This window comes from Pseudonaja textilis, chromosome 2 (assembly GCF_049901715.1).
Source record: "Pseudonaja textilis isolate UNSWEBS1 chromosome 2, rPseTex1.2, whole genome shotgun sequence".
In the NCBI taxonomy this organism is placed as follows: Eukaryota; Metazoa; Chordata; class Lepidosauria; order Squamata; family Elapidae; genus Pseudonaja; species Pseudonaja textilis.
The window spans coordinates 8,930,008-8,949,497 of record NC_141991.1 but is presented as its reverse complement, the minus strand read 5'-3'; the positions used below and the strand labels follow the sequence as shown (position 1 = coordinate 8,949,497).

Here is a 19,490-nt window from a genome sequence, read left to right as displayed (position 1 = left end):
TATAGAACAGAATCCCACCCCTGGAATGCCACCAGCCTGGAATATCACCAAACTCCATAACTCTGGATGGATGAACTTTCCCAATGGTCTCCGGAGACAAGTTACTACATTGAGAAACAACAAAAGTCACCTGGGTGTTGAACTGCCTTCATCCAGCATCACTTTCTGGACAAGACCCAACAGGAAGGCCCACAACCATGACAGAACAGTGCCCCCAGGGATGGAGCTATGATTTTCTTTTTTGCAGCTACTCTTCTGGAAATGGAGCTCTGGAGAAGTTTGGGCTCCCCAGAGGAGAAGTTTCTTCTCTATGTAATTTTCAAAATTCTGGCCTCTTAGATCTCATCTGCTTGTTCTCCAGTGATTGTCCCTGAGGTAAACATCAGACAGAATCAACCTCATGCATCAGAAAAGGATATATGCCTCACTCATACAGATTGTGGCACAAGTTTGGGGACAGGTAGGGACTGTGCCATTGAATGTACTTTCTGTCTTTTCCAAGTGAAGTTTGGTTTGTCTCTCTCTGATTCATGAAAGCTTGTAGAATTTCCAAATTGGGAAGGTGCTTTGAATTCATCTAACTCTTCTTCTTGTTCTTCCTTAGAAACAGGAAAAGGATTGATTCAGACCTATGAATTATGGATCTTCTGCTTCTATTTCTGTTCCTTCTATCCAAGCCAGTTTCTGGGAGGCTTGGAATGAAGTGCCCATTGAGTCTGAAGCCCCCAGGTAGTGAAAAACCATGGAACTATTACAGGCCAGGAGACTATCTCATTAGTATGATCATCACTGGAACAAAAATAGTGCGTACAACAACAATGTCTTTCAACAGGGATCCTTATGGTCAGTTTGACATGTAAGTCATTAAGCGTGGTGATGTAACACTAACCCTCTATTTGCTCTTCTAACATTTTCATTCTTTTCTTCTTATTTAGCTTATTGCCTATATCGTAGGACCTGTCTAATTTCTTGAACTGTTTTGATTTCCATTGTTCCTCTCTTTTGACTTATTTTGCCTTATTTTGTAGAAAAGCTTGAATCGGGAAATGGGGCGGGGAAAAAATATCTAAAAAAGGGCGGATTCTTTCCTGGTCCTATCATGAGTTATTGCTTGAATACCAACTATAGTTTAAAGTAGTTAGTGAATGAGGTGTAGTTGCCTCTGCCCAGCCCATTTATATATTTTTACAACTACTCTTTCCTGGTTAAGACCTGATCCTTGTAGGAACAGAGAGTGACTTGATTTTAGAACTATTTTTCATTTATGAAACAACCTCTTCCTATAACAATGATTGTATTTTAATGACTGAATGATTTTGAATCCTGGTTACTTGGCAATTGAAAATTAGTGCTGTTACAAATAGCAATAGCACTTAGACTATATACTGCTTTACAGTGCTTTACAGCCCTCTCTAAGCAGTTTACAGAGTCAGCATATTGCCCCCAACAATTTGAGTCCTCATCACTGTTCAGAAGGTGAAGAGGATTAAATTGAAATGGTATTTTGCTTTTGATTTTAATGATGGTGATGATAACATAAACATTTTATCTTAGTTTACCTTTTGATAAGTATAGACTGCTACGCTACATTTTTAATATTCAAGTGGTCAACAAGACTCCTGGGCTTCTGAAAAATCTCACACTTGGCTACAACATCCATGATAATTATTTGAACAGACTTCTGACTTCAGATGCCTTGCTAGATATGTTCTCAATGGGAGAAGCCAATGTTCCGAACTACAGCTGTGGAAGGAAGGACCACCTTTTGGCTCTTGTTGATGCAGCTAACGATGACATCTCCATCCAAATGTCAACTTTAGTAGGCATCTACAAAGTCCCTCAGGTTTGTGTGCATGTGTTTCTGTACAGTTAATTTTAATAGGGTGGTAAGCTGGCAGGTGATAGATCCAACTGTATCTTCACATTGAAATTGAAGAACTGCTTTTCAATGTGGCCACTCTAGGTGAAATGGTTAGGAACTGGGATCTACAGTGTTTAAGAGGCAAAGATCAAAACAGTGATATCCTCTCATGACATCCTCATCATTGCTTTGGGTCTTCTGTTTCATGCATGGGAAGGTCAGGACAGTCTCGACGTTCAAACAAAGGGTCTTCTTTAAAAAGGAAGGTATAGCAGAGATGGGAAATCATCCTTTGAATATAATGTTAACAAAAATAATGATATTTTCAATGGTAAACATTTTAGCCCACATGCTCACTATTTTTTATCCTTAAAGTTCATCATAAATGGCTTGAAGAGCAATAAAGACCCTTGAGAGGATTTTTCGACCAGATAAAATATTCAAAAAAATATCCCTAATAGTGGTGTGTTCCAGTGATGGGATTCAAATTTCTCTGTTTTTTATGTATTTTATTTATTTATTTTATTAGTCATAAAAACAAAACAGATACTAAAGAAATAAATAAATGCATAAATAAAAAAGGCAACTTACCAAAAATGAGGCAGGCAACTTCTTGTTCCATTGTTGTTGTTATACATTATCTGTTTCTGCTTAAATCAATATATAGCAACATCAATGGAACAAAAACCTGCATGTATATATAAATGGAATATTTTTAAAATAAAAGTTTTTTATTTTTTTTTAAACAAACAAAACAAACATAAAACAAACCATCTTCAGTTACATACAGTGCGTCAGTTGGAACAAATCACTTGTGCCCAATCGCTGCAGTCTTTCCCTTCCAATTTGCATTAATCTTTATATCATAAATCCACTATATATATTTATATTATTACTATTATTAATTACTTACTAGACTTTACTAATATTACATCCTTTTATGTGAGCAAATCACCATTTTTACTTAATCTACTTTATAATGTTCATTTCATCATCACCAACCTATTCTATAACAATATATCCTTACTTTACCTTACCTCTGTAATTCTAATTATATTATATTATAAAGTATTATAAAATATTTCATAAATGAAAAAGCAAAGCAGAAACAAATATCAATAAGTACAGCAGTGTAACAGAAAAATTATTTAAATTTCTTTACGTTGGCTTATTCTTAATTTTGTTAATTTTATCAACATGTTTATAATTATCAACCTTCTTATTTAATTCATACATAGCAATGATCATTCTCTGCCTAATTTCCACCTCTTATCAATATCCATTTCTGCACATTGTAGTTTTTTAATTTCATTTTCAGCTATGGGGATCTCTTCATTTTTCCACTGTTGTGCAAACATAATTCTAGCCACTGTTAACATGTGTAACATTAAATATGTATTGTACTCACAATCGATCATGCCCAGTATTTCCTAGCAGAACCACAGAAAACTACAATGATCTAATACAAATCAATTTTACAGAAGACAATGTTGAAAAAGCACTATGCAATCTAAAACCATCTCTATCTATTGGACAGGATGGAATATGTGCCTACTTCTTTAAAAAGCTATCCACTGACATAGCCAAACCTCGAATCATAATCTTTGAAAAATCTTTCAGGACCAGCTCCTTGCCTAACTTATGGTCACAAGCCACGGTCATCCCCATCTTCAAAAAGAGAGGCCCCAGCCTAGTTGAAAATTACAGACCAATCTCTTTATGCTGCATTACCTGTAAAGTCATGGAATCAATTATTAACCAATCCATTATCCTCCACTTAGAGACAAACAACCTACTCTATAATAAACAATTTGGTTTCAGAAAAAAACTATCCTGTAATCTGCAACTCTTACACTGTAAAAACATATGGACGACACAACTCGATGACTGAATGATTTTGAATCCTGGTTACTTGGCAATTGAAAATTAGTGCTGTTACAAACAGAAATAGCACTTAGACTATATACTGCTTTACAGTGCTTTACAGCCCTCTCTAAGCAGTTTACAGAGTCAGCCTATTGACCCCAACAATTTGGATCCTCATTTTACCTACCTTGGAAGGATGGAAGGCTGAGTCAACCTTGAGTCTGGTGAGATTGGAACTGCCACATTTCAGGCAGGCAGCAAACAGCAAAAGTAGCCTGGAGTACTGCACTCTAAACACTGCACCACCAAGGCTCATATAACAATTTATTTATAATTCTTCAGCTTAGTGGAAAACTATCTCCAGCTGATCTTCCCAATACTTATTTCAAAAAAGGTGATGGGGAACTATCATTTGACTCTTATTTTGGATCAATATTGGCTTAAGGATCAGAAACAAGGGTGGTATTCAGGCGTTTTGGACCAGTTCTGGTTTACCAGTAGCAGAGATTTTTACTAGTTCGGAGAACCAGCAAATACCACCTCTGACTAGCCTCGCCCACCTGCCCCCGCCATTAGCTCTCCAATATTCCCTGGTTCTTTAGCTTAGCTGATTCACACAACAGAGTTCATTGTCGGGCCTCAGCTGAGCTAAAAACCAGTTCAGCTCACTCCCCAGCGTTTTGAAAGTGTGAGCAAAGCATGTGTTAGGCGTGCACACGCATGCATAGAACTACTCATAGAACTGGTAGGAAAAAATTTGGAAACCCATCACTGATCAGAAGGCAAAGAGAATTAAATTGAAACAGTATTTTGCTTTTGATCGTAATGATGATGATGATAACATCAACACTTTTATGTTAGTTTACCTTTTGTTAAGTTGAGACTACTATGCTACATTTTTAATATTCAAGTGGTCAGCAACACTCCTGGGCTTCTGAAAAATCTTACACTTGGCTACAACATCCATGATAATTATATGAACAGACTTCTGACTTCAGATGTCTTGCTAGATATGCTCTCAACAGGAGAAGCCAAAGTTCCCAACTACAGCTGTGGAAGGAAGGACCACTTTTTGGCTCTTGTTGATGCAGTTACCAATGACATCTCCATCCAGATGTCAACATTAGTAGGCACCTACAAACTCTCTCAGGTTTGTGTGCATTTGTTTTTCATTTGAATGGGGTGGTAAGCTGGCAGGTGATAGATCCATCCGTATCTTCACTTTGAAATTGAAGAACTGCTTTTCAATGTGGCCATTCTAGGTGAAATGGTTAGGAATTGGGATCTACAATGTTTTAGAGGCAAAGATCAAAACAGTGACATCCTCATCATTGCTTTGGGTCTTCTGTTTCATGCTTGAGAAGGTGAGGAGAGACAAACAAAGGATCTTCTTTAAAAAGGAAGGTATAGCAGAGATGGGAAATCATCCTTTGAATATAATGTTAACAAAAATAATGATATTTTCAATGATAAACATTTTAGCCCACATGCTCACTATTTTTTATCCTTAAAGTTCATCATAAATGGCTTGAAGAGCAATAAAGACCTTTGAGAGGATTTCCCTACCAGACAAAATATTCAAAAATATATCCCTAATGGTGGTGTGTTCTCTATTGGCAGGTTCATCTACACATACCAATACGTAATTCCAATGCATATTAAAACAGAATAAAACATAATTTACAGACCTCTTGGTCGATGAGATATTGTTGCTCAAATACTGTATATGGTAGGATCCTCTTGATTAGAGTTGAAAGTAGAGAGATGCACAAATTATTTCTTGTTGAAGAACAAGACTTTAGACAGAGTTTTGGTTTACCAAGAGCAGTTAGTGTGTAGTCCTCAAAGAAACTAAAAAAAAGAAAGCATGCAATGTGGTATTCAAGATTCTGTCTTAGGCCCAGTGCCGTGTTATTGGTATTACATTTATGGAATATAATAAGACTCCCCAAATTCTGTCTATTGGAAGAGACAAAATTTAAGTTAAAGACTTCTTGAATTACACAACTGACAAAATATATTTGTGTCATGCCCCTGTCGGAATCTGATTGGGAGGGGGAGGCCGAGCAGCTGACAGGGCATGGGAGTGTGGCTCCATTGGCTGTGGAAGAAACTGGGGAACGTCACAGTCCACCTGGGCAGAGCAGGGGAGAAGTAGAGCAAAGGAGAGGGAACTCATAGGAAGACCCAGGCCCACCCCCTCTTCATCCTAGGGCACGCAGATCTTGAAACAACAACAACAAAAAAATTCGGCTGTGATTGGTAAGGATGGAACACTGAAATGGATGAGCCATTATAAATTTATTTCCAAATAGGCGAGTATTTCAATGTGGAAATGTCTTAAGGCATTTGAGCAGCTTGACAGAATGGTTAAATATGGAAGATTTAACCAAGACCCCTATAATAAACATACTTGTATTTGTCAGAATCCAGAGATAGACAAAACAGATCTATTATGTGAGGTAGATAGACGTTAAGAGGTTTGATATATAAATAAATACGATAAATATTTGAATGTCAATGGCATAAGAAAGATATTGACCTTTTTCTTATACAAAGAAGGACTGGGGAGACATAATAGCGGTCTTCCAGTATCAAAGGGGTTGCCATAAAGAAAAGGGAGTTGACCTATTTTCCAAAGTATCTGAAGGCAGGACAAGAAGCAACAGATGGAAACTCACTAAGGAGAGAAGCAATCTGGAATTAAACAGAAATTTCCTAACAGTTAGAATCATTAATCAGTGGAATGGTTTGCCTCGAGAAGTTATGAATGCTCCAACATAACACAAGAAATTATTGGATGCTAAATTGAATTCAAACCAGAAATCTATTTACTTGGGATTATTCAAAAACAATTCCTGAAAAAGATTAAATATTTAATTTTACACATGTTGACAGTGGCCAGAAAGAGCTTACGCACAAATGTGGAAAGAGCAGAAGATTCCAACTGAAGAGTTAATTATACAAAAAATAGCAGACTGTGCTGAGATGGACATGCTTACACTTAAAATGAGAGAGAAAGAAGAATCAGAATACTACTCGATTTGGCATAGATGGTACATGTGGCTAGAAAAAGAGAGATAAGAATTAGAAAAGAGATATTTAAATAAGAATTCTCAAGAAAGTGATACACAAGATATAATAGGATAGACAGAAGGATCAAAGATGTATAATAATGTGTAATATATGTATTAACGATAGGTATGATGTTAAAAGAATAAGACAATATTAAAGATGTGAAATAATAACAGTAATATAAAGACAATATGTGTTGATGATTAATGATAAACAAACATAATGTAGACTAAGATAGATATGAACAGATGTTAAAGTATAAGACAATATTATATGTGGATGTCAATGTTGTTGAAAAAGTAACTAAGATTTGTACTGGTGGAAAATAATAAAAATTTATTGGAGAAAAATATTTTATGAGTTGACACTCTTTTTAATTTGTTTTCTTTGCTACTATTATTATATACAATCTTGTTAATGTTATGTCTTATTAACATTATGTTTTTTCTTCATTTGTTTTAATGGCTATTATTGATTAGTCATTAATTAATAACTAAACAATAAACTATTTGGTTTAGGTTTAAAGAAATCCAATTTAGTTATGATAAACAATAAACAAATTAATCAAAACTAAATTGGATTTCTTTCAAGCTAATATTTTGGAATTGATCTGACTCCAAATATAACACATTGCTCTTTCAGATCAGTTTTGAATTATTTTCAGAGTCACTGCATGATAAAAGTCAATTGCCCTTTTATCACCGGCTTTTACCCCCAAAAGGCATCCTCTACCCAGCAATTGTCCAACTGCTCCTCCATTTCAGATGGACCTTGATTGGTCTTTTTGCTTCAGACACAGAAAATGGAGATAATTTCATGAGGACATTGACTCCTTTGCTTGTCAAGAATGGAATCTGTGTGGCTCTGTCACAGCAATTCTCAACAACTGGAAAAACAGGACACATCAGGGATGGCCTCTCTAAATGGACACAAGTTAATGTCTTTCTTCACCACATAGAACATGGTGCTATTTTGGACAGAATTCTTCCTTTCCATTTAACATTTAGGCGTTTGCCAGGACCCATTGAAGGGAAAGTCTGGATCACAACACTCGTTGGAGTACATCCACTGGAAAATGGTGTACATCTCAAATATATTAATAGTATCTGGACTGTTTATTTAGAGGAAAGAAAACATCGTTCAAAGGATAACTTTGAACTCAACTTCTATGTGAAACCACCCTTGGGAGACAAGTCGTTTCTTTGTTTTTTTTCAAAGCACATCTTTTCTGTCAAAGGCCGGAAAAGATGCATTGAGAAAGCACCACTGGACACCCAAAAGAAAAAGAACATGATTGAAATGCGGAACTTCCACCGTTATTACAGTGCCATTAATGCTCTGGCCCATGCCTTGAATGCTGCATATTCCTCCAGTTCCAGGAGGAGAAAGAAGAAGGGGAAAGAAATGTTGGAGGCTCCAAGACTGCAGTCGTGGGAGGTAAGGGGACCCGGCAAGGATCCATTCTACATTTCCTTTGAAGAGGGAAACTACATCAGTCTAGTTGTGCTTGTTGTTGTTAGTCATGAAGTCATGTCCGACCCATTGTGACCCCATGGACAATGTTCCTCCCGGCCTTCCTGTCCTCTACCATCCCCTGGAGTCCATTTAAGCTCACGCTGACTTCTTCAGTGACTCCATCCAGCCATTTCATTCTCTGCTGTCCTCTTCTTCTTTTTCCCTCAATCATTCCTTGCATTAGTCTCTTCTCCAGTGTGTCCAGTTGTGCTTCAGAATGCCAAAAGGTTTGGCCAATCTGATCGCTTAGACTAGGGGTCTCCAAACTTAACAGCTTCAAGACTTGTGGACTTCAACTCCCAGAATTTCTCCTCCATTCATGTTAGCTCCGGAATTCTGGGAGTTAAAGTCCACAAGTCTTAATCTTTCCAAGTTTAAAGACCCTTGGCTTAGAAGATAATGTTCACAAGAACAAGAACTATGACAGATTTGTTTGATAATAAACACTGCTAATATTTTAAAGGTGTGCATTTTTAGATATGTTCCTGTACATAAGGGTTCACGATTAGCATTATAGAATTTTACTTTCAATACTTTTGAAGGAATCTTCAACTCAACCTAGCTCAGCCTCTCAGCTTTGCAGGAATCCCAGTCAAAGCTTCTCTGACTGATGGCTACTCAGTCTTTGGATAAAGACAATCAGTGAAGAGGAGACTGAACTTTTCTGGTTCTCTGGCTCACCGCTAAAACTCTCACTTTTTGAAGAACCTTTTTTTCCTCTTATTTAGTCAGAATCTCCTCTCTTGTAACTGAATTCATTTTTCCATGTCTGACACTCAGGAATAACAGCAGATCTTAGCTTCTCTGTAATGTCTTTCAGTTATTTGATGGTTGCTTTATCCTCCTTTCTGCAGCTAATAGCAATAGTATTTAGATTGATATACCACTTCACAATGCTTTTACAGCCCTCTCTAAGTGGCTTACAGAGTCAGCATCTTTCCCCCAAAAATCTGGGTCCTCCTTTTACTGACCTCAGAAGGATGGAAGAGTGAGTCACCTTGAGCTGGCGACACCTGAATTGTTGGCAGCTGGTGATCAGCAGAAGTAGCCTGCAGTACTGTAATCTCACTACTGTGTCATCGTGGCTCCGAGATTGTATTAGTTGAAACAGGTGTTCCCAGACTCCTGATTTTCTGCTCTTCTCCTTGATGTCTTTCCTCAGGGTTAAAGGCAGCTCCTTTTGTCAGAGTTTGGCGATTGCCCTTATTAAATCATGAGCCTAAAGCCAAGCTTCAAAAAAAACCCTCAAAAGATTTATTAGGAGCAACATGCTGGCATTACTCTACATGAAGCCAACTCAGGCACATATAATTCACAGTCACCTGTGACTCTGTTTCCCCCATCCCACCCTCAGGTGTATTAAAAACCAGATTCTCCAATGAAGCACATTCACAGGCCAGGTGTCATCAGTCACATTTCCATGTGAATGAAGGACTTTTGTAGCCAGAAGATCCTAGCTACAATCTTTTTAAACTAATGGTGGAATGTACTTCTGGTTTTATTGCCATACTGCTCCTTCAGATTTCCCACTGTTCTCTTGTTTATGGCAACTTGAAAACAGGCATAGGAATGTTTTATGAGTTGACACCTTTCATCTCTTCCTTGGCTATGTTTCTGTTCCCTAAATCCTCATCCAGTTTTTCTGCAACATCTTTTCCAAGTGTGGTTCCTGCAAGGGGCACTTGGGGTTTCCTTGAAACCATCATTCACTTCCTGGGGTTCTTCTGGATGCATTTGCTTTCTTCCTAGGATATCACACCGCTGATTCATGTTCGGTTTGCAACTCCTACTATTTTGAGATCATTTTCACAACTATCGAATTTGGAATCCCTTCATCCTTGTTGCCCCGTGTTTCATTTTTCTCCTTCTATGTGGAAGACTTCGTACTTGTCTTGCTCTTCAATTCCATTCAGGGTTTCTTTAGCCCATTTTGAGAAACCATTAAGATGTGTTTTGAATTTTATATCTGGTTTTAACTTATACATTGAGACATTAAATTTTATATCAGCTAACAACGGGAAGTCATTTCTTTGTTGGTAAATTTAAATTTAACACAAAATGGTTTGTCGCGGAAGCAACTGCCTGCAGAGGCTCTTAGATTGTGGCTAAAAGGTGAAAGTGAAATCAGTATGCTCCGTCCCATATTTGGGTAGACCAGGTTGCCTGGATAGACTGGTCTCACCAGAAAAACACTTAATCTCCCCCTCCCCCGGTACAGCCGACAAAGTGAGGGTGTCAACTCAGAAATATTTCCCTGGTATTTTAGAGTTGTCAGCAGAAAGGGAGTGGGGGAATAATACATATCTTAAATATTTTCATAGATAATTGCTAGGTGGCTGAGGCTTCTGGCGCGCAAGATTATTACTGGAGAGCATGATTGATGACTCTTGGCTATGGATGTGTTCTATTGGATAGTATACATCCAGGGGGTTGGGAGATGACAAAGCAGTGGTGGGATTCCACTGGTGTTACTACTGGTTTGGTGATATTTTTGCATGTGTGTGTGTGTGTGCTTTGCGCACATGTGTGCCTGACACGCGCTACATGCGTGTGTGAAGAAAGCATCACCGGTGTCACCCGGAGAGCTGAAAGACGCTACGTGCGGGTGCACAGCATTTGCAAAAGCCTCTTTTTCCTGCTTTTTCAACCTCAGCTGTGCCGTGCAAAGCAGCACAGCAGGAGAGGGCCCGGGTGGGTGGGTGGGCCAAACAGCAGCAGACACCAAACCAGTTTGGTGTCTGCTGCTCTTCAGAGCTGCCGATTCTTTAGAACTGGGCAAAACAGGTAGCATCCCACCTCTGAGACCAAGGGGAGATGAATGATGTGTCTCAGATTTGGCTGCATCCATGTTCACTCCTAATAAATCTTGCTTTAAAAAAAAAATACTGTCAGAGATGTGACTAGTGACTACTGATTTGTATGGAGGTGTATTGTTGGTGTTAGGGATATACCCCTAGCAAGAATCTGCAGGGCAGTCAGGCAGGCAGGCAAAATATGTGAGATATCGTGTTGTGTAGCTTACACTCAGTAAACCATACACAGTGCCAATTAAAGTAGTTTTATTCCAGCAAGAGTTTAAGCATAGTCAAAACAGTCCATATATCATACACTTAGTTCAGTCTGTCCAGGGAGTATTCATTTGCAAATTCCAGTGTCGAAAAAGGTACAACAGTCTGGTAAGTTATCTCCTCGCAGTAGAGAGAGATATGCACAAACTCAGAAACTCCTCTCTTCCTTTTGCAACTTCAGTAATTGCCAGCAAAGCGTCAGGGAATCATCAGCGTCTCATCAGCATCTCTTGCTCCTTCTTATGGTGGTTTCACACCACACCCAAATTACATGCTTTGCATTTAAAGTGACACACACTTTAAACTAACAATCATAGCTTATATATATATTATCTTACCCAAACTAGTTAGGTGACCAATGTTATACCTAACAGTTGGAACCCTGAAAGAAGGGACATAGAGGGTAATACATCTGCCTAATAGGCCAGCAGCCTGGGTTCAAATTCTAGAAAGGTATGGCTAGCTGATGAGAGCTAAACAGCTTGAAATAGCTATACTAGTCTTCCTTTATTTCATTGTCAGTAAATTTAAATTTAACACAAAATCATTTTTCATGGAAGCACCTACCTGCGAAGATTCCTGGATTAGGGCTGAAAGGCGAAAGCAGAAGGAGTGTGCTCTGTCCCATTTTTGGGTAGACCAAGTTGCCCTGTGTTGTGGTTAGCTGGCAGCAGGTGCGGACGGTGGAGGAGAGTGAAGAATCAGATGAGGGGCGAGGACCATTAGGGAGTGGACTGCTGCCTTCAGAGATTGTGGGGGCTGGCAGCAGTGATGAGAAGGTTCCTGAGGAGCCTGTGCCAAGTGCACGCAGGATTGCTCATAGGAAAGAGCAGTTACAACAGCATGGGCAACTCGGGAGTAAGGCTGCAAGGTAATGGCCCCTCCCTCAAGAGGATAAAAGCCGACTGTGAAACAAATGTTCTTTGCAGAAGGCAAAGGCGTTTTGAAACTGCAGCCTCGTGGACATTCTAGTATACTGACTTTGTATTTTAACATTTTTGCATTGCTAATTATTTCTTGTCTGTTATCTTTTGGCTAGTCTGTTATCTTTTGGCAGTTTGACAAGGCTTGTGCTTATCACAGCTAATTATTTTGAAAAAGCATTACAAGGTTTCTGTTCCTTTTGGATTGTGTTTGATTTGTCAGAAAAGGGTGTGGGTCAGAACACCCTGAGAGACCATTCTCCCCCAAAAAACACTTAATATGCAATTCCATTTTACTAGGATTTGACCAGCTGTCTACAAGGAGTATAAATCTTTCTGTTCCCCACCATCCAGTCAGAGCTGAAGAAGTTTCTTGGATGAGAAGTGAAATGATTTCAAAGAAAAACCAGAAACTCCAGTTGCCTCTTGAAAAAAGCACCTTTGGGTCAGGCTTTAGTGATGAAGGAGGGGGGTTTTAAGAGAAGCTGTAAAACAACTCATATGAAAATAAAATTAATCTGACAGAAACCTTACAATAATGTAGAATTAGCTGGCCTGGATATGTTTCAGTCTAGTCTTCTGGGAAAATATTATCCTGGAACTTTCTTCTTTGATAAATCCATGCTTTCTGGTAATCACCTGTTGTTTTCAATGAGTTTATAAATACCCTCTTCATTTTTGTAATTTATCTGTGATCTGCTCTAGAATGGTTCCTATAGCTGACAAATTTTGTAAGTTATCATTTTTTCCTGTGAGATGAGAGTATGAAAATAACAGACTTGATAACCAGGATGAGTAAGAAAGCTTTCAGGCCTCTAATGTTGGCACATGTTGGTGAATGGCTGGGTGCAACCGATACTAAATTACATCATACATTTCTCCCTTGACCCTGGTCTTTCCCCAACCCCCTGGATGTGACTCCTCCAATGGGATACATCCATCTCCAAGAGTCATCTATCATGCTCCCCAATAACCTTCTTATGCTCCAACAACTTTGGGCTGCCAGGGTGATTATCTAGGCATTCCACCACTCAGTTTTTCTGGCAACTAAACAGACCAAAGGAGTATCGTTTTAGTTGACACAAGCTTTATTAAAAATATTTGCAAATAGGACCCTACTCCAAATAAGTAAGGGAGACACCGCCTTTAAGGTAGTTGCAAACATTTATAGTATATCACATAGAAAAGGTTACATAATCCTTCCTGTTTCTCACACAAAGGATTTCTAGGAACTTCCATCACAAAAACAATGTCAGTGTTCAGATAACTTTCTAAAAGGTCACATTAAGAAAAAAGATGGAGTCTCTTTGGTTCTATAATTTCTCAGGTGTAATAGGAAAATAGATATATTTTTTCCTTGTATAACATTTCCAACATATGAATCGTCAGTATTATTCAGAATTTTGCTGAACATTTCTTTTACATTTTTTGTGGTAAAACCTGTTCTCCCAAACAGGACTATTTACAAATAAAACCACTGTGGTAGAAAAAAGAACAAAAAGGGATAAGTTGCCATGTTTATTGCTTTTAAAATTTCTGGATGTTCCCATTCTAGTTTCATCACTTTCTGGAGAAGAATGAGCTTCTCAATCTTTCCACATATGAACTGTACTTGGACCAAAATGGAGATTTAGAAGCTAATCTGAGGATTGTGAGCTGGGTGTTTTTCCCTAAGAAGTCTGTCATCAAGGAGAAAATTGTGACTTTTGAAAGAAAGAAAATTATTATCAACCAAGCTCTTTTGTCACGGCTAAAGCTGCACAACAGGGTGAGAAAAACATTTATGTCTTTTCTCTCTTTTCCAAAGGATTGCGAGCCATTTCATTGGGCTAAGTCTATGCACCATGGCTTATTGTTGGAATGGAGAAGCCACGAGAAAAATGGTAAAAGACTGTCATTGCTAGGAATGATAGTCTCTGGTTGTCTTCTAATTGTAAAAGAACAAGGCAATTTTGTTGATCAGTGCCTGACTTTATGAAATTGAATTTAAACTGGATGAAGGCCCTTTTGATTCCAGTGGGAAATAAGCTTTGTAATCAGGACTCATCTTGTCCTTGTTGGGATGAGTATCCCATGAAATGGTAGTAAAGATATTTTTAAGCAACTCAGACCTGGCCAGAGTTATACCTTTCTCACCCAGTGAGAAAGAGCAATAACCCTTCTGCTATGCCCTGACCCAGAAAATGGAAGCATTGAAGCATGACTTTGACGCAGAGAATAGAATAGAATAGAATAGAATAGAATAGAATAGAATAGAATAGAATAGAATAGAATTCTTTATTGGCCAAGTGTGATTGGACACACAAGAAATTTGCCTTGGTGCAAATGCTCTCAGTGTACATAAAAGAAAAGATACATTCGTTAAGAGTCAAGAATCATAAGGTACAACCCTTAATAATAGTCACAGCATATAATAAGCAATCAAATCATACTAGGAAACAGTCAATATAAATCATAAGGATACAAGCGACAAAGTTACAGTCATACAGTCACAAGTGGGAGGGGATGAGTGATAAGGAGTGATTAGAAGATTAATAGTAATAGTAGTGCAGACTTTGTAAATAGTTGGAAAGTGTTGAGGGAATTATTTGTTTAGCAGAGTGATGGCATTCGGGGAAAAACTGTCCTTATGTCTAATTGTTCTGGCGTGCAGTGGTCTATAGCGTCATTCTGAGGGTAAGAGTTGAAACAGTTTATGACTGGGATATGGGGGGTCTGTAAATATTTTCACAGCCCTCTTTTTGACTTGTGCAGTATACAGGTCCTCAATTGAAGGCAGGTTGGTATTAATTTTTTTTTCTGCTTTCCTAATTACTCTCTGAAGTCTTGTCTGTCCTGTTCAGTTGCAGAACCAAACCAGACAGTTATAAAGGTGCAGATGACAATAATTCCTCTGTAGAACTGTATCAGCAGCTCCTTGGGCAGTTTGAGCTTTCTGAGTTGGCGCAGAAACAACATTCTTTGTTGTGCTTTTTTGATGACATTTTTGATGTTAGGTGTCCATTTTAGGTCTTGTGATATGATAGAACTTAGAAATTTGAAGTGAAAAGCATTTCCTGATATCCGATATAATGAGGGACAATTTGAAAAGAATTTCTACTTAGATTTGGCCTTTGGCTTCTAGAAGAGAGCACCTTATCTTATGCAAATGTTCATCTTGATTGTTCGCCTCCTCAAGTCTTTTTAGGGGAGGAAATGAAGTCTCCAAATGTAACTAATAACAAACTTTGTATTAGTTTTATACTAATTATACAAATTTGTAATTCAGATACGTTATTGTTCAACTTGCGTGGAACAAATTTGTTCTTCTGTGCCAGTTGTTGTTATCTTATTGAAGTTATTCAGCAGAAAGGACCTTGTCTTGGATATCTAATTAAGCCTTATAAATATCTCCTTCTGACAACTTGTATACATTGCCCAGATGCTGCAGCAAAAGATGCTTGACTCACTCTTTTTTGAGGGACATGTTCTAATGACCTCACATCTATCTCATATCACTACAGTTCTAGAAACTGAGCAGTCACTTTAAATCTTATTTCAAGAACATGTCAGCATATCAGACTGGTTAGTGCTAATATTTTTTTTTAATTTCCTGTTTTTCTGTTTAGTCTCTTCCTCAGTCCAAATGTGTGGAAAAATGTCAACCTGGATTTGTCAAGCAAGCTCAAGAGGGAGAGCCAGTTTGCTGCTATGACTGCATTCCTTGTCCAGAGGGGACCATCTCCATTCAAGAAGGTGCTCAGGCTGAAGATAATGGAAGGGCTTGTAGAAGTGGATTCATCCAGAGTGTTTACGTGGAACTGCAAATTAAAAAACAGTTTGAAGCTCAGCTGCTTTCTTGTTTATTTTCATACTGCTCAATTTATGATCTAAAGGAAAGAATAGTAAAAAAAAAATTCTTAAAGGAGAAGCTGGATAGAGACAGAAGTGTGAAATATTGAACAAATTTTATTACATCCAGAGCCAATATCTCTTCTGCTTTTTATTTTTGAATGTGATCTTCCACGTTTATATCTCTAGGAACATTCTTTGAAACTCAAGGCATTATTTTAGATCCACATAACGTAAGGCTAATTTTGATGCATTCTCCATGGGCTTCCCCTTGAGGGTCACTGCATGACTGCATCTCATTTGACACATTTTACCTTTGCTGCCAGCAGCCATTTCTGGTTACTTGCAGGACTAGTTTTCTTTTTGAGTTAACTAGGTTTTATAAGATAAAACATCCTTGAGGTCCACTATATTAACAAGTATCATCTGGCAGAACCCAGGATTATTGCCTAGAAAAGTTAACTATTTCACTTTCTCACTTCTAATAATGTAGCTTCTGAAAAAGTATCTGCATGTTACAGTGGAAATTATTCATTTCCTAAAACTTCCACCAATTTGGTACACCTTAGCGATATAGATATAGATGATAGATAGATAGATAGATAGATAGATAGATAGATAGATAGATAGATAGATAGATAGATAGATAATAGATATATGATGGATGGATAGATGGATAGATGGATAGATAGATAGGTAGGAAGGTAGGAAGGTAGGTAAACAGACAATGGATGGATGATGATAGATAGATGATGATGACAGATAGATAGGTGATGATTGATGATTGATAGATGATGATAGATAATAGATAGATGATAAATGATAGCCGATAGATGATAGAAGATGATAGATAGATAAATAAATAGATAGATAGATAGATAGATAGATAGATAGATAGATAGATAGATAGATGTGTGTGTGTGAGAGAGAGAGAAATGACAAACAGACATAGAGATAGAAAATTATATTCTTCAGATTTTTTTTGTTCAACTCTTAACATATACTTCTTTGAAAATGCTTGTGGTATCAACTGCTGTGACAAGAAAGTATTCCTTGAAATGTAAAAGGACAGAAGGTTTGAAGAAATATTACTTTGTTGTTTTTTCAGATACAGAACAATGCATGAACTGTCCAGATGATAAATATCCAAATGAAGACCGGGTTCAATGTATCCCCAAAGCTGTATCCTTCCTATTGTATGAAGAATATCTGGGCATCATCCTGGTCTCCTTTGCCCTATTTTTGTTCCTAACTTCAGGTTTTGTCTTAGTTATATTCTTTCAATACCTAGGAACTCCCATTGTCAAAGCTAACAATCGTGACCTCTCTTTTATCCTCCTGGTCTCCCTCTCGCTTTGCTTCTTGTCTCCTTTTCTCTTCATTGGTCAACCAAGGAAAGTCACTTGCCTTTTCCGACAGATGGTTTTCAGCATCACTTTCTCAGTTGCCATTTCTTCTCTCTTGGCCAAGACAATCACAGTAGTGCTGGTTTTCCTGGCCACAAAACCAGGAAACCGAGTGAAGAGATGGTTGGGGAAGAGCTTAGCCAATTCCATCATCCTTTCTTGTTCTGCTATACAAATTATCCTCTGCTCCATCTGGCTTGGAGCTTCTCCCCCATTCCCTGAATTTGACTTTCACTCTCAACCTGGAGAGATCATCCTGCAATGCAATGAAGGCTCCGTTGTCATGTTCTACATCACCCTCAGCTACCTGGGCTTCCTAGCCACCATCTGTTTCATAGTGGCTTTCCTGGCCAGGAACCTGCCTGGGGCTTTTAATGAAGCCAAGCTTATAACCTTCAGCATGCTGGTCTTCTGCAGTGTCTGGGTGACTTTTGTGCCCACCTACCTGAGCACTAAAGGGAAATACATGGTGGCTGTGCAGATCTTCTCCATCTTGGCCTCCAGTGCTGGGCTGCTGGGCTGCATCTTCATCCCCAAATGCTACATAATCATGCTGAGGCCAGACCTGAATATGAAGGCACAGCTTACATCCAGAAGAAATAAAGAAATGTGAGACAGAGGGATTTTAAGTCTCAGCATTTTCCAACAAGCCACACTTAGAAAATGCTCCAAGCTTCTCTCCATACCTAAGCAGGCCAACAATTTTGGTTGAAATGAATGGTTGAAGATTCTGTTCCACATCCTTATCTAGAAGAATTCCTAGATGTTCACTCAGCTGTTTTGAATTCTTAAGATGGTATATCTAGCCTACTGATATCAGGTTTTTGAAACATGATATTTGTGCAATGGGAATCTTGTACTGATGCCAAAAATATACATTAGCGATGCCCTAAAATTTCCTTTATTTTAGTTGTATAATCGTTTATTTGCAGTTGGTGTGCTTTGCAATATTGGACTCAAGATCACATTAGTAATAATATAATATGGATTCAACAACTAGTCAACCACATTGTAATAAATAAGTTAAACAAGAAAGTAGCTAACATAGAGCATAATAAGATTTTTAGAAAAGAATTTCTACAGAATGAGATGATTGAATGTCCCATTGATGTCAGGGAGAAGTGAAATTGCCCCAAATGCTCAATTAGAAGATGTAGTAATTAATACATCACCATATTCTGCTTTTGGACAGTCCAAAGAATCCCAACGAAAGAGTCCAAAGATTGTCATTGGGAAATGAAGATAGGCCCTGGCCTTATCTATGAGACTTATTCTTCCTCCTTCACTGTATTATCACTTTCTATCTTTCTAGTATCCACGAGGTTCTCAGCCTTCCCCAAATCCTTCTTGGAGCTATCAAAAGAATCTCCATTTGGTCTTGACTGAATATCTATGCAAATTCTCAATCATCCAGGTCATGGTTAACCCCAAGATGCTTTTTCAAGAGACAACTGAACTTTCTTGTCTATCTTTGAAGATGTTTCACTTCTTATCCAAGAAGCCTCTTCAGCTCTGAGTGGATGGTGGGGAATGGAAGGATTTATAATTGCAGACAGCTGGTCATTTGCATTCTTTGAGCGAGTCATTGAGGCCACCTGGATACTTTTCTCTGTCATTAGGGTCACCCGAGTAGTACAAATGGGTGTGGAGTCTTCTTGGAACTGTTGAAAGAAAGTATTCAAACAAGAAAACCCAGTTGCCTCTTGAAAAAGTACCTTTGGGATAACTCTGACATGGATGGCTGAGAATCTCCATAGACACCTTCTTGGAACTAGTCAAATACCAACGTCCTGGTCCACATCATACACTTAATGAGGTGGTTTTATGGACAAGATGCTTTCAATCTCCTCCTGTGGGAGAGTCTGTCATCTTTCTGTGCAATCTTCTCCAGCCTTCTAATGAAAATTGATGTTTGAATAGGAAAAGGGAAATGCTGTATTTCAAC

General features: G+C 38.2%; 2 protein-coding genes across 5 annotated transcripts in view; one reads left to right on the top strand and one right to left on the bottom strand.

The window, feature by feature from the left end:
• LOC113450704 (uncharacterized) overlaps positions 1 to 19,490 on the bottom strand; it is a 503,870-nt gene that overhangs the window by 399,402 nt on the left and 84,978 nt on the right. The window lies entirely within an intron of this gene.
• LOC148126676 (vomeronasal type-2 receptor 26-like) lies at positions 37 to 18,739 on the top strand. 4 transcript variants are annotated; one of them, XM_087927818.1, is made up of 6 exons: positions 41 to 856; positions 1,678 to 1,843; positions 7,445 to 8,239; positions 13,864 to 14,076; positions 15,917 to 16,043; positions 17,248 to 18,739. In XM_087927818.1, exons 1-6 carry the CDS (start codon positions 639 to 641, stop codon positions 18,156 to 18,158), a joined length of 2,430 nt encoding a protein of 809 aa, XP_087783944.1. In that variant the 5' UTR covers positions 41 to 638; the 3' UTR covers positions 18,159 to 18,739. The 4 variants fall into 4 exon arrangements, with proteins under 4 accessions (XP_087783946.1, XP_087783944.1, XP_087783942.1 ...); XM_087927816.1 differs by having other exon boundaries at positions 43 to 856; positions 1,555 to 1,843; XM_087927820.1 differs by lacking the exon at positions 7,445 to 8,239 and having other exon boundaries at positions 37 to 856; positions 1,555 to 1,843.